At 50.1% G+C, this 12,831-nt stretch overlaps 4 protein-coding genes across 4 annotated transcripts; 2 read left to right on the top strand and 2 right to left on the bottom strand.

The window, feature by feature from the left end:
• Window positions 1–402: 402 nt before the first annotated feature.
• M436DRAFT_56519 (Pentulose kinase) lies at window positions 403–2,358 on the top strand (the record flags this gene model as incomplete). Its single annotated transcript, XM_013568033.1, has 3 exons — window positions 403–627; window positions 678–1,250; window positions 1,306–2,358. 3 exons carry the CDS (start codon window positions 403–405, stop codon window positions 2,356–2,358), a joined length of 1,851 nt encoding a protein of 616 aa, XP_013423487.1.
• A 166-nt stretch (window positions 2,359–2,524) lies between these two features.
• On the bottom strand, window positions 2,525–3,437 carry M436DRAFT_56198 (uncharacterized protein; the record flags this gene model as incomplete). The annotated part of the gene is made up of 2 exons (XM_013567966.1): window positions 2,525–3,247; window positions 3,342–3,437. The coding sequence occupies 2 exons, from the start codon at window positions 3,435–3,437 to the stop codon at window positions 2,525–2,527; spliced, it is 819 nt and encodes a 272-aa protein (XP_013423420.1).
• A 690-nt stretch (window positions 3,438–4,127) lies between these two features.
• Window positions 4,128–5,696, bottom strand: M436DRAFT_67452 (uncharacterized protein; the record flags this gene model as incomplete). Its single annotated transcript, XM_013568072.1, has 1 exon — window positions 4,128–5,696. The coding sequence occupies one exon, from the start codon at window positions 5,694–5,696 to the stop codon at window positions 4,128–4,130; it is 1,569 nt and encodes a 522-aa protein (XP_013423526.1).
• A 2,720-nt stretch (window positions 5,697–8,416) lies between these two features.
• On the top strand, window positions 8,417–9,752 carry M436DRAFT_76321 (uncharacterized protein; the record flags this gene model as incomplete). Its single annotated transcript, XM_013568135.1, has 3 exons — window positions 8,417–8,612; window positions 8,667–8,734; window positions 8,787–9,752. The coding sequence occupies 3 exons, from the start codon at window positions 8,417–8,419 to the stop codon at window positions 9,750–9,752; spliced, it is 1,230 nt and encodes a 409-aa protein (XP_013423589.1).
• Window positions 9,753–12,831: the final 3,079 nt, after the last annotated feature.

A 12,831-nucleotide genomic window follows, 5' to 3' on the forward strand; every position in this document is an offset into this window, starting at 1 on the left:
GGTATCACGAATGTATATCAGAGCCAGCTGCTTGTCTCGAATTGAACCGGCGAGAGAGCTGCATTTATCCATGCCTGAGGTGCTTCTCGACCAAACTATCCGGCGGCAAGCACAAGCTTCCCCGTGTCTCCTCGTTGTTCTCCACCTCAGCGTCATCAGGATCGACATCCCCCGAGCTCCCCAGAGATAAGTGACACGCCTTCGACATCCTTTACCTTTACCCTTCAAAACTGCTGATCTGTTTCTTTCTCTTGCTCTACATCCTTACTTTCCTCGCTCCTGCAATCAATTGGCCCTCAGTCCAGTGATTACATACATCTACAGCTCAATTCATACAATCGTTCAATCTTCAATCCAACTCTCGGCTTTACCTGATCTTTGACGAAAGGAACCACATTCAGCATGTCTTCGCTTCCCTTCCGCCAGCCTTACAGGCAGGCTTCTCGTCAGCAGTCGAGACAGATGTCTGTTGACCCTCACAACGAGCTCCACACAATCCAAGACCACTACATTGGCATCGATGTCGGTACCGGCAGTGCCCGTGCCTGTATTATGAACGACAAAGGCGACATTGTCGGTCTTGCCAGCGAGAACATTGGTCTCTGGCAGCCCGAGACTGGTTACTACGTACGTCGTCTGCAGCCTCATTGGAAGAACTTGTGCTTACACTCAATCAGGAACAATCCACCACAGACATCTGGAGATGCATCTGTAACTCGGTACAGCGTGCCATGAACCAACACGGTATCGAGGGCTCCACCATCCGCGGTATTGGTTTCGATGCCACTTGCTCGCTCACCGTCTTCTCCAACGACACCGACGAGCCCATCTCCGTCACTGGCCCCAAGTTCGACAACGCCGATGGCAACGACCGCAACGTCATTCTATGGCTGGACCACAGACCCGTCGAGGAGACTGACAAGATCAACGCTACAAACCACAACCTGCTCCGCTACGTCGGTGGTAAGATGAGCATTGAGATGGAAATGCCCAAGGTCCTGTGGCTCAAGAACCACATGCCCAAGGAGCTATTCGATCGCTGCAGATTCTACGACTTGACCGACGCTCTTACCCATATTGCCACTGGCAACGACGACCGCAGCTTCTGCAGTGTTGTCTGCAAGCAAGGCTTCGTTCCCGTCGGTGTTGACGGTAGTGTCAAGGGTTGGCAGGAAGACTTCCTCAAGGAGATTGGTCTTGAAGATCTGTGCGAAGACAACTTCAAGCGCCTGGGAGGTGTAGACGGGGTGGTAATTACCTGAACTTCACTGTTTGATTCGTGCAAAGGCTAACCCAAATCCGCAGAGCGGAAAATACCACACTGCTGGTGACAAGATTGGCACTCTTTGCGAAAAGGCTGCCGCTGACCTCGGTCTTCCTCCTGGTATTGCTGTCGGTGCTGGTGTCATTGACGCCTACGCTGGTTGGATCGGTACCGTCGGAGCCAAGGTCCGCCTGCCCAACTCAACCCTCCAATCCGGCGCCGACAAGAACGATGTTTCGCAAGCCTTTACTCGTCTGGCTGCTGTCGCTGGAACTTCGACCTGCCATTTGGCCATGTCTGAGAAGCCCGTCTTTGTCGACGGTGTCTGGGGACCATACCGCGATGTGCTCATCCCAGACTACTGGATGGCAGAAGGTGGACAATCGGCGACAGGCGAGTTGCTGAAACACGTCCTCGAGACCCATCCAGCTTTCCAGCAGGCAATGAGTGTTGCCGAGACCTTCAACGCAAACATCTACGACTACCTCAATGAGCACCTTGCCGAGCTGCAGACAAAGGAAGACGCACCCACAATCTCATACCTCGGCCGTCACTTCTTCTTCTACGGCGACTTGTTCGGCAACCGCAGTCCCATCGCCGATCCCAACATGAAGGGCAGCGTCATTGGTCTATCAAGCGATAGAAGCGTGGACGGTCTGGCACTCATGTACTACGCCACCATGGAGTTCATCGCCCTGCAGACCAAGCAAATCATCCAGCGCATGAACGACTCGGGCCACGTCATCAACTCCATCTTCATGTCAGGAAGTCAATGCCAGAACAGCATCCTCATGGACCTCATGGCAACTGCTTGCGAGATGCCCGTTGTGATTCCTAGATACGTGCACGCAGCTGTAGTTCACGGTGCAGCCATGCTGGGAGCCAAGGCCGCTTCTGCCGACAAGGATGGCAACACGGAGCCCCTGTGGGATATCATGGACCGCATGAGCAAGCCCGGTAAAGTCGTGCTGCCCGGCAAGGACCAGAATGAGAAGAAGCTGCTCGAGGCAAAGTACAAGGTTTTCCTCATGCAGTGCGAGCAGCAGCGCGAGATTCGCCGCGAGATTGACGAGGCTGTTAGTGGCTGGAAGTAAAAAGTAACGACTTGATGGTCTTGGGACCACGAGGGGGTCCTGAGGAACGACGATATGCTACTATAGACATGCGATAATGGATGATCATTTGACTTTGCTCGACCAAACATGTGACCCAGTGTTGTTGTTGTTTCTCTACCTTTCTCTCAACCTTTTGATCTGCCATCTACTTCTTACCCTCCTCCACCTCCTCCTTGACCTTCGCATCCCCCCTCGCCGGCCTCTCACCAAAAATAGTAGTGCCGACCCTAACCTCCGTACTACCCTGCCTGATCGCCGCTTCAAAGTCAGAGCTCATACCCATACTCAATTCCAAGTCTTCCTTTTGCATGCCCAGCTGCTCGGCAACATGATCCCTGCATTTCCGCAGCGTGTCAAAATCTTCATTTTCCGTCTCTGCAGTCGTTGCCTTTGAGCGTGCGATGGCGCCAATGGTCATCAAGCCACCGAGTGACAGATGAGGACAATCATCGCGTATGTGTTTGCAAAGCTGCACCGCTGCGGCTCCGGGCTCGACACCCGATTTCTCGGTCTCGCCTGATGTGTTTATCTGTACCAACACCCTCAATTTGCTTCCCTCTGCTACCTCTTTGCCTTTGTCTCCTTGCAACAAGTTCACCCGTCCCTTTTCTAGCTGGTCTGCTTTTTTGCTGCTGTCGACACTGCTGACGCTGAAAAGGTTTGGAATCGACTCGGCTAGAGGGCGACATTTGTTTGTTTGGAGGGCGCCGATGAAATGCCAGTTTATGGTGCGGGGTAGCAAGGAAGACTTTTCGAGCAGTTCTTGGACGTAGTTTTCGCCGAAATGGGTCTGAGGGGATGAGGCAGAGGTGTGCAGGGCGAGGATGTCGTTTGCGGGTTTTAGTTTCGAGACTGCGATCAGGCGGACCTGTTTGTGAGGGTGAGTGTTGGTTGTGAGTAGAGAGGAGAGAGATGGGAGCAAGAGGAGAAGAGGGGTAGACGAAAGGGAAAGAGGCATTTACATTCTGTCCACCGGATGTGTTTGCGGATTTTATTTGAGAGAGGACGTGGCTGAGGTTTTCGGCCAGTTGCTTTGCGCGGGTGGGGTTGATTGGCATTGCTTGTTCTTCTTGTGCTGAGGACATTGGATTGTGTGTGTGTTGGGTGGGAGGACTTTGGTTTGCTGTGTGTGATGTTTGTTGTAATGTGAATTGAGGATGTGGGCGAAGATGGAGAGGATAACAGAGAGCAGCTTGCTATGACGATGTGTTTCTAGGCCTCGGCTGGAGTTGCTTGGTATGGAGTCAATCTCATGAACATGTCGATTTCACTATGGATATCCTACTAGCTGAGGTGATATTGCTATGTGTACGTTGTACTACCAGTCTCCGTGTATAGCCATCATCTATACTCTTCTGCTATTCCTTCTTGTCGAAGAAAGGGATACGAGTCGACTTCATCGAGCCAGTTTGCTCGTGAATATAGTCGAGCTTCTGAATTTCGAATCCTAAGAAACGTAAATCACGAATAGCCACCACAATTCAGATCGCAGACTATTCACATTGATACCTGTGGAAGAGATATATTAAAAGCACTATCTGACAAGATTTTAGCTCAAATGATGTCGTTGATCGCTTGATATACTCAAATTATTGAGATTATCGCTTGTCTGGGGTATGACCCTGCCCCCAGCCACAATTTTCTCGATCACAACGTGGTATGTCTGACGCTCATCGTGCTTCGACAATGGAGAAATATATGGTTATTGCTTCAGATGTTTATATTGTATTATCTATATATGGTATCAATCATGATTTCAATTGTCGTGATAGATGTTGAGCATAAGTCACAAAGAATCTCGCGACGCATGTGGCCTCCTGAAGCAGGAACTCGTCTCTCTTCGTCGTGTCAAGCACTGCCGACGACCGATCACCATCCAATGTCAATTCAACAGCTCGTCGTGTCAGGAGTAAGAGGTCATCGATCAGCTCTTCATCAGCATGAAGCACAAGACCGCACATCCATCTTACCAATCTCTGTACTAGCTTCTCTGCTGGAAGATCCCAATTGCGAACCTCGGATGTAGACGAGACATGTTGCTTCAAGACCAATGAGGTAGCCCTTGCTTTGATGTTTGGAAAGCGGGTTATATCTCCTCTTTGCACAGCCAGACCGTAGGCTACCAGCATCGTGTAGAGTTCATGGTCTTCATGTAGATAAGGTCGCAACCTTTCCATACTGCACAACCAATTCACAAAAGCTTTGTGTAATGCGACGTTGATATCTAAACGACCGTTCGTCAGTGGGATGGGTTGAGTATCGAGTAATAGTGGTGGACGTTGTGAAGGTCCAACGCGTGGAGAAAAAGGGGGTCCAAGCGGAGGCGAGTCAGGGGTATCGAGTGGATCCAACGAGAAGCTGCTCGCAGCGCATGAACTTTGGTTCAGAGGTGTCGTTGGAACGATTGAGCTGCCATCCCTGCATTTGACTGAACGTGGTGTGGCTGCGCAGTCGCTTGCTGGCACCTGAACTTGTTCGTATGCTGGTGGTGGAGCGTCGTCTACTGCAGCTCGTGGACCCTGACGTTTTGCTTGTGGACCCTCGTCTTCTCCGTACTGTTCCTCCTCTTCTCCTTGTTGAGACCTTGCTCTTCTCCTCTTGTGGGCGTGGCGGTGGTCCAGGTCGACTCCAGCGTTGGTTGCTGTGCGAGCAGACTCTGTATCCAGGTAGTCGTCCCACAGGTCAAAGGCTCCACCGTTGTGGCTATAGGAAGATTGCAGGTCGAAGGATGGTATCGTGTAGTTGGAACCCAGAGTGTGTATGTTTCGTGTCAAGGCTTGATGCGCGTACGTGCTGTAGCCCATGTGGACCTCGAATCTTTCGGCCGACTTGGCTAAAGCTTGCATAGAGAGCATAACATGCTCAGCTGCGCCTTGTACAGCTCGTGCAGTTTTGCGAATGGGCATCAGTGTCTGACTCGGGATGGTTTTGGACAAAGACAGTCGCAGGAAGCGTGATTTGGACGATCCCTCGATAGCTTCGAACATGCGAGAGATGTCTTCAGCTATGTCGTCGATACCAAGGACGGAAATTTCATTGCTGTCAAGCTTTAAGCTTTCAGGCACCGAAAATATGTCAAACTTTTTTCTTTTTCCCTTTGTATAGTGCGTGACTGTAAGTTGTAGCATGACCACAGCTTGGTTACTGTCAAGACCAAGCCATAGCACAAGGCTCGCATCCTTGTTGAGAGGAGACGGCTCTCCGAGGTGCATCGCCTGATTGTGCTCATTCTGCCATGTCAAAACGACTCGTTCTTTGAGGTGCCATACAGGCTCATGCTCAGGCTCAAACGCGACAGATGGGGGAGATGGATACATGGTTGTATTGGGATATGTACTGCAAGATAGAAATCAATTTTCAAGAGAATGCCCTGACACAAGACGCGTCAGAAACCCTCCCACCCGGGCTTTCGTCGACGGCGAGCAGCCCTGACTCGGCAATACAGAAAGAAGAGCGCACAGTATCGCGATGAAAAGAGGAAGACGTGTGTTCTCCCAGGTTCGGACGCTGTGGGCTTCCAGTCATACAGATACCGTCAAACAATTCTTGTAGGACACCACGAGATCGCAGATACCAGGCGAAGAATCGGACAGACACCGTACAAAAGGTAGCACGCAGAGACAGGCCGAGCAAGAGAGGTATAGCGCGTGATTTCGATGTTGGAGTTCACAGCGGTATGGGCGTGTGGTTAAGGAAGGAGTGGTGCGCGTGAAAACAGCTTCGAGGATGGACGTTGAACGGTCGAGTCATGCGCGTATCACTTTCGCGTTCGCGTCTTGGCCAACGATTTTGGCAAGAGCTCCAGGGAAGCCGAGAACAAGCTTGATGCTTTGTTGCCATCAACTATTCCCAACGCCAGCAACACTTTTCTCGTACCAAGGACAACATGCTGCATCTTTCTGACACCCAGCATCTGAACGATGATAGATCATGTTTCAAGGTAGTGCGAGCAGCTGCTTATATTGAGCATACCTCCGAAAGGTTTCACAATCTTCAAACACAAGAACGAGAGACTCGAGCGTCTGTTCATGCAATGCTGCCAACCAAAGGAGCCGACAATGAACAGGGCCGAAGAGTCTCAGATCAAGACCACGCGGTGCGTCTCGGACCAGACTGCTGGTGGTGTCCAAGCAACAATCCAAGCCTGCGAACTACTCTATCTCCACGTCTCAAACAAAGCCTTGAACAATCTACCTGGACGCACCGGAAGTCTGGGATGTCTCGGACTCGCGCATATTGCAATCAGCATATCAAATCTCCAGCCATCGATGCCATCCAAGACCAACACTACGGTATCGTGTATGACGATGGTAACCAATCAGGGTAGAAAATCTTCGCAGGAGCGCAAATAAATTGGAACTTATTGTGCATGACAAAGCCATTGCATCTGAGAAAGCCATGGGCGGCCCTCTTTTCCAATTTAAACCTGCCACTCGGGCTTGTGTTCTGCACTGCACAGTGGATCAGCTGGGGTTATGAGACAATGCTGAGATATGAATTGCGGTTGCATGATTTGAGAAATGGTAGCTGGAATATATTGCGTGCATTAGCCTGGGATCCTATCGCGCGTCAATCCCCCTGACAGCAGCTAGCCCACTAGTCTGCGGCTGTCCGTCCACATTGCGCAAGTCTCTGATTTGCGAGATTGGTGGAGGCCCTCCTCACAAACACCAAATTTGGACATTACTGATCGTCACAGCCTCTATGACCAGTAGTCGCAACTGCCGTCGGCGTAGGCGTTATAGTTTTCTCGTCAAAGGCTGTCGTTGCTATGAGAAATCCCCTGAACCCGTCGTTCGTTCAACATGTCCAACAGGGGTCCGCCAAGCGAGCCTGTCACGAAAACTGCGGAAGCTTTGCAAACCTTCTAATCAGCTTTTTGCAACGTCAAAACAAACAAAACCACAGTCATACCATATATTAGACTTGAGAGCCTGCAGCAGGTGTACCTCATCTGTGCCTCAGCAAGGATTCTCGACCCAATGACCGAAAGTTGGGCTGGCGTAGCAGCCCTGCAAGAATTACATATTGGAGGCTCACGGCATCTTCGATCCGCACAAGCCTCGCAAATCCACATCATTCAACTCCAACTCCAAGTCCGACATACTATATGCGAACAGACCTCTCCCGTGCCATGCCATGCACAAATCGGGGCACTACGCCCGTATTCCAGCTGCCATGTGTCCCCGGACTCCCCGTATGTGGAGGATTACAGGTATGAACGCCGAACACAACGAGACTGTCGGTCAGCAAGTGCAGACATAAACCGGGCACCAAAGCGTTGGGTCTGCCCATGTTCAATCCACCCGCGTTCACGAAACACGTCCATGAATGATGATGGCAGCAGTGCATTAGGTGTCGCGCCTTTCATGCAGCAGGTCTAGACAGGTCAGGTTCGGCGCATCGCCGGTGCCCTATCCCAATGCGTCGGCACTGGCGATGGCGCTAAGGCTGTTCGGCGCGGCGCGCCCGAGTGTCGTCTAACCTTGTTCCATCGCGCGCTCGCAACGTTTTCTTCCCTTTTCCTCCTTTTACGATGGCGCGCGTGTTCCGTGCCGTGCAGCTTGCATCTCTTCCTGGATGCTTTCTGGCCTGAAGTTGGAAGCTGCAAAGGCATCTTTGCGCAATGTGCCTTTTTTAATCTATCTGGCATGGGGTGCCTGTATCTTCCAGGTACCTGGGTTGCAATAAATGATTTGAAACTAATATTGCAATGGGCGTCATGGTGGTGGGATAGGTGGTTGTTGCGTGCATATACACATTCAAGTTCATGCTTCCTACGAACGTTGGAAGACGTTGATAGCATAGGTGGGTTCCTAGCTTGCGAGTATAACAACGTTTCTTCCCCCTCCCCTTTCCCATCATCCAGACATCTAATTCCTTCCACGTTCATTCCAACTTACCCTCCTTTGCTCCAACGTTGTGTTATCAGGTACCCCTGCACGACGATAACTACACATAACGCGACTCTTGCGAACTACTTTTGTGAACCCTTCTCCGCCGTCATCGTTCATTTTTCACAAACCGTCAGATCGTGATGGATACCTCACTGCTCTCATCATCGAGATCGAGTGTCCAAGGCATCGCGGGCGCTGCCATCGGACTCTCAAGTATACTCGTCATCTTTCACATTGTCTCAAGGCGCCTAGCAAAAGCCTCGGTATGGTGGGATGACAGTTTATTATGGTTGGGTGGTTGCATGACTCTTGTGATGAATGCTCTCTTCATCCATGGTAGGTCTCGAAGCATGTTCAAGACTTGGAACAGAGTGATAACAATATGTACAGGAGCACAACTGGGTCTCGGTGCATACGAAGACCAAGTCTCGTCATCACAACTCGAAGGCATCTTCAAGGTTAGTACAGACTACAGCGTGGATCATAACACAATCTAACCTGGTATGATAGATCCTTTTCACCAACAATTTGATTCATCTATGGGCTCTTGCCTGCATCAAGGCTTCATTGCTACTCTTCTTCAACCGCATGTTTGCCAGCTCCAACAACACTCTCCGTTGGACTGTCTACTTTTCTCTCTGCCTCATCTTTGTATGGGTCATCACTTTCACTGCTATCTCAATCTTCCAATGCACACCAGTCTCATTCTTCTGGGACAGTAGTGTAACCGGAACATGCATCACTACCAGCTGGACTTCAAGGACAGCCATTGCCATCTTTGACACCATCTTCAACCTGGCCACTGATTTTCTCTGCTTGATGGCACCTTTCCAGGTCCTTCGCAAGCTGCAGTTGACCGGTGGTAAGAAGGCTGGCCTGGCTGCCGTCTACCTCCTCGGGGGATGCAAGATTGTCATCACTGTCATTCGCGTCCTCTACCAGATCGACACTCCTTACCTGGCCTCGTCCGACTCTCTCTACTCATCTTTTGCTCCCACTATCTTCCTCATCATTGAGACCAACATTGCCATCGCTTGCGCATGCTTGCCTTCCCTCTCCGTCACCGACGGTCGCATCATCTTCGTCAAGAGCAAGCTCACCTCTCGCTCCAACACTCCCGAGATCCTCGAGCCACCCATGTCTCCTTACCCCCGCCCCAGCTACCAACAACAACAATTCTCAGACACCTCTCTTTTCCTGACTGAATTCAAGCGCCAACCAGCAGCTGAATTCCCCATCCTCACCACCATCACCAGCACCGTCTCGGAAGAGCCTGCTCGTCTACCCAGCCTTGAGCTCGGTAGCTTCGCTCAGTCTTCTGTCTTCGACATCCTCAAACCTGCCGGCGCCATTGTCAAGACTTTGGACGTCGAGCAGACTATTGAAGAGTATGACTCTGTTCGCCACTTGAATGTCGAGCAGAGCATCGAAGAGTACGACTACATCATGAGACAAGCGTCCTTCTCAATCGTTTGATTGGATCTCTTCTCCTCATGATCCCTTCTTGTCCATTCTTTAATTTCGTTTCTGTTTTCTTATCTCTTTTCCGTTATACCCCCTTCGTTTTTTGTTGTTGTTGTTGTTGTCGTCGTTGAAAGGCCTATTTGGGAGCGTCGGTGTTCTATCATAATGATCAAGCGCGGTGTTCCGGTTGGGATGGCATGGGTTGTGGTGTATGGCTGTTTCATTGACCCCTTTTTCCTTTGTTACTTAAAGACCTTTAGATGAGAACGGTATACTCTGTATAGAGAGTAGTGATGGAAATGTATGACGATGCTGTCGGTGTGGTAGATAGGTAGTTTTAGTTACAAACTATTCTCGCCAGAGGATGTACAGAAATGGAAAGAATATCAACGATCAAACAGTCTTCAGTCGGTCCTCGTCACTGCAACTGTTTTCTCCCTGCCCGCTCTTGACCCGTCTGTATTACACCCACGTCCAGGTGGGTCGTCCCTTCCCTGAGTTCTACCTTGCCTTCTTCTGTTTTCAAATACCCTCCTGCCTATCTCACAGGTGCTTACAGACCTTTTCTCGCATCAATAATTTCTGACAACAACTTCGATCATAATATCTGTTTTGTCTTTGACTATGATTGTTCACCTCGCGACAACTATTTGTGAGTGTTTACTAACGACAGAAATATGGTGTCGGTAAATGCTGACGAGTAATGGAAAAAGCCGACCAGTACTGGAAGAACACGACCATTCCAAACGCTGACCGATCATTGCTGAACCCGACCATTCCAATCGAAAGCCGAAAGCCGACCATGCCAATCAATAGTCCGACCACTGCCAGAAAAAGTAGACCATTCCAAACAGAGATTCGACCCCTGTCAGAGATATTCAGAAGTCGCTCCATGCAATAGACGAGCCAAAGTAATACTGCAACGACAGTGAATCGCCGACTCTGTCAGAAGGCTGATGCTGACTTGTTCGAAATGCCGACGGTGTTGAACATTGCTGACCTGACCATGTCAGAAGCTGAGCTGACCACACGGAAACCCAAGCTGACCATTCCAATCAACAGCCCGACCATGCTAAAGAACGATTCGACCACCGCCAGGAAAACCCGACCATTAACGAAGCCAATCTGACCATTCCAATAATCAAGCTCGCCATGCCAAACTGGAGAATCAACCAACGCCAACAAAAGCTCGACTGATGATTATCGGATGAAATCTCAGAGCAAGGCTTGGAAGAAGACTTGAGTAAGGCCAGGAAAGAGATTTCTGAGTCGACCTGGTTGATCGAAAAGCTGACCACTCCGAAAGTTGAGCTGATGGTCGAGAAATTGACCCGACCATGCCAAACGTTGACCTGACCATTCCAATGGAAAGCTGGCGCGACCACCTGAAAGACAACGCGACCACCTGAAAGACAACGCGACCACCCGAAAGACAACGTGACCACCCGAAAGACAACGCGACCACCTGAGTTGCTAAGCCAACCATGCCAGATGTTGACCTGAGCATGCCAAACCACCACATACCGATTCGAAAAATCCATTTTTGAAGCCGGACTCGGCTATTGCAATGGAGAGCCTTTCTGACTAGGTCCAGAATGAGTGATATAGTGGATTAAGCAGCTAATCGGGCCATCTCAGACCAGATGAATCGCTCGGAAAAGTGACCTGATGGTTGAAAAGCTGACCTGACCATGCCAAATGCTTACTTGACCATTCCAATCGAAAGCTGGCGCGACCACCTGAAAAGCCAAGCCGACCATCTAAAAGACAACCCGACCACCTAGAAGCTTACCCGACCATACCAAAGATAATATTCGACCAACGACACTGCTTAGTACGAATTCTAGAAGCAATGCTACTAGAGAGTGTCTGACGCTGATATGGAATAAATATTTGACGCTTGATATCTCTGAGCAATGTTGAATTGATCGAAGAGCTTGCCCAACCATTCCAATCGAAAGATAAGCCGACCATTCCAATCAACCCTAGAAAGCTGAACCGACCATCTGACTCAACTCCGCGACCATCAGCTTAGCTTTGGCGACCATCGGGTGAGCTTTCACGACCATCGGGCCAACTGCCCCAACTGAATCTTTTTGGCTAAGTCGAAATGACAACATTTGATGCTCATGACATGACTGACAGGTACCGTATCTTACGACTGCCTGTATATTGGAAACTGGTGCTAGTCTGGGTTTTCTCATTGGAATGGTCGTGATTCTATTTGGCATGGTCGGATTTGCTTTGCAAGTGGTCGGCTTGGGTTTCTCAGATGGTCGGGTCAGCGTTTCGATTGGCATGGTTGGCTTTTGACTGGAATGGTCGAGTAAGCGTTTTGGCATGACTGTTTCCATTGGCATGGTCGTCATCAGCAACTGTGCGGCACGCTCAGGTGAGCTTTTCGGATCGCTCAGATGAGATCCCGAGTAGTCAGATGAGCTTTCGGACCACTCAGCCGAGCTTATCGGATCACCCCAGCTCAGTTTTCGCGAGCATCAGATGAGCTTTTTTTCCTCCGAACAGTCAAGCCGAGCTTTGACGACCAATCATTTGAACTATCCGAAAGATGTCACAACAGCAAAGAAAGATCTTGCCGTTGCTGATTCTAATACGTTCTTGGCGTGACTAACTCGATTGTGGTCCTAGAACTATAACTGTTTGCGCAGGAATTGGATGTTGGTCAGCATTTTCGATTGGTATAGTCTCTCCCGGGCCAGCGTTTGACATGGTCGGGTAAGCTCTTCAGATGGTCGTGTCAGCGTTTCGATTTGGAATGGTCAAGATTGTCATTTGGAATGGTCGGGTAAGCATTTGGCATGGTCAGCTCAGCCGAACTTTCGGATCACTCAGCCGAACTTTTTGATCACTCAGCCGAACTTTCGGCATCACTCAGACGAGTTGCCCGAACTTCTCAGATGAGTTTAGGTTTTGCAATGATCAGCTCGACTCCCTGGAGTGCTCAGCTCAATGTCTCGAATGTGCATGTCTATCTTCTGCAAACGACGGAAATTACTGTCATTTGCCTTCGATGGGGGGAGTATAACTGGAAATGGTTAGCTTTTCTATTGGAATGGTCGGATCCCCTCATCGG

The sequence above is a fragment of the Aureobasidium namibiae genome, assembly GCF_000721765.1.
Source record: "Aureobasidium namibiae CBS 147.97 unplaced genomic scaffold scaffold_21, whole genome shotgun sequence".
NCBI lineage: Eukaryota > Fungi > Ascomycota > Dothideomycetes > Dothideales > Saccotheciaceae > Aureobasidium > Aureobasidium namibiae.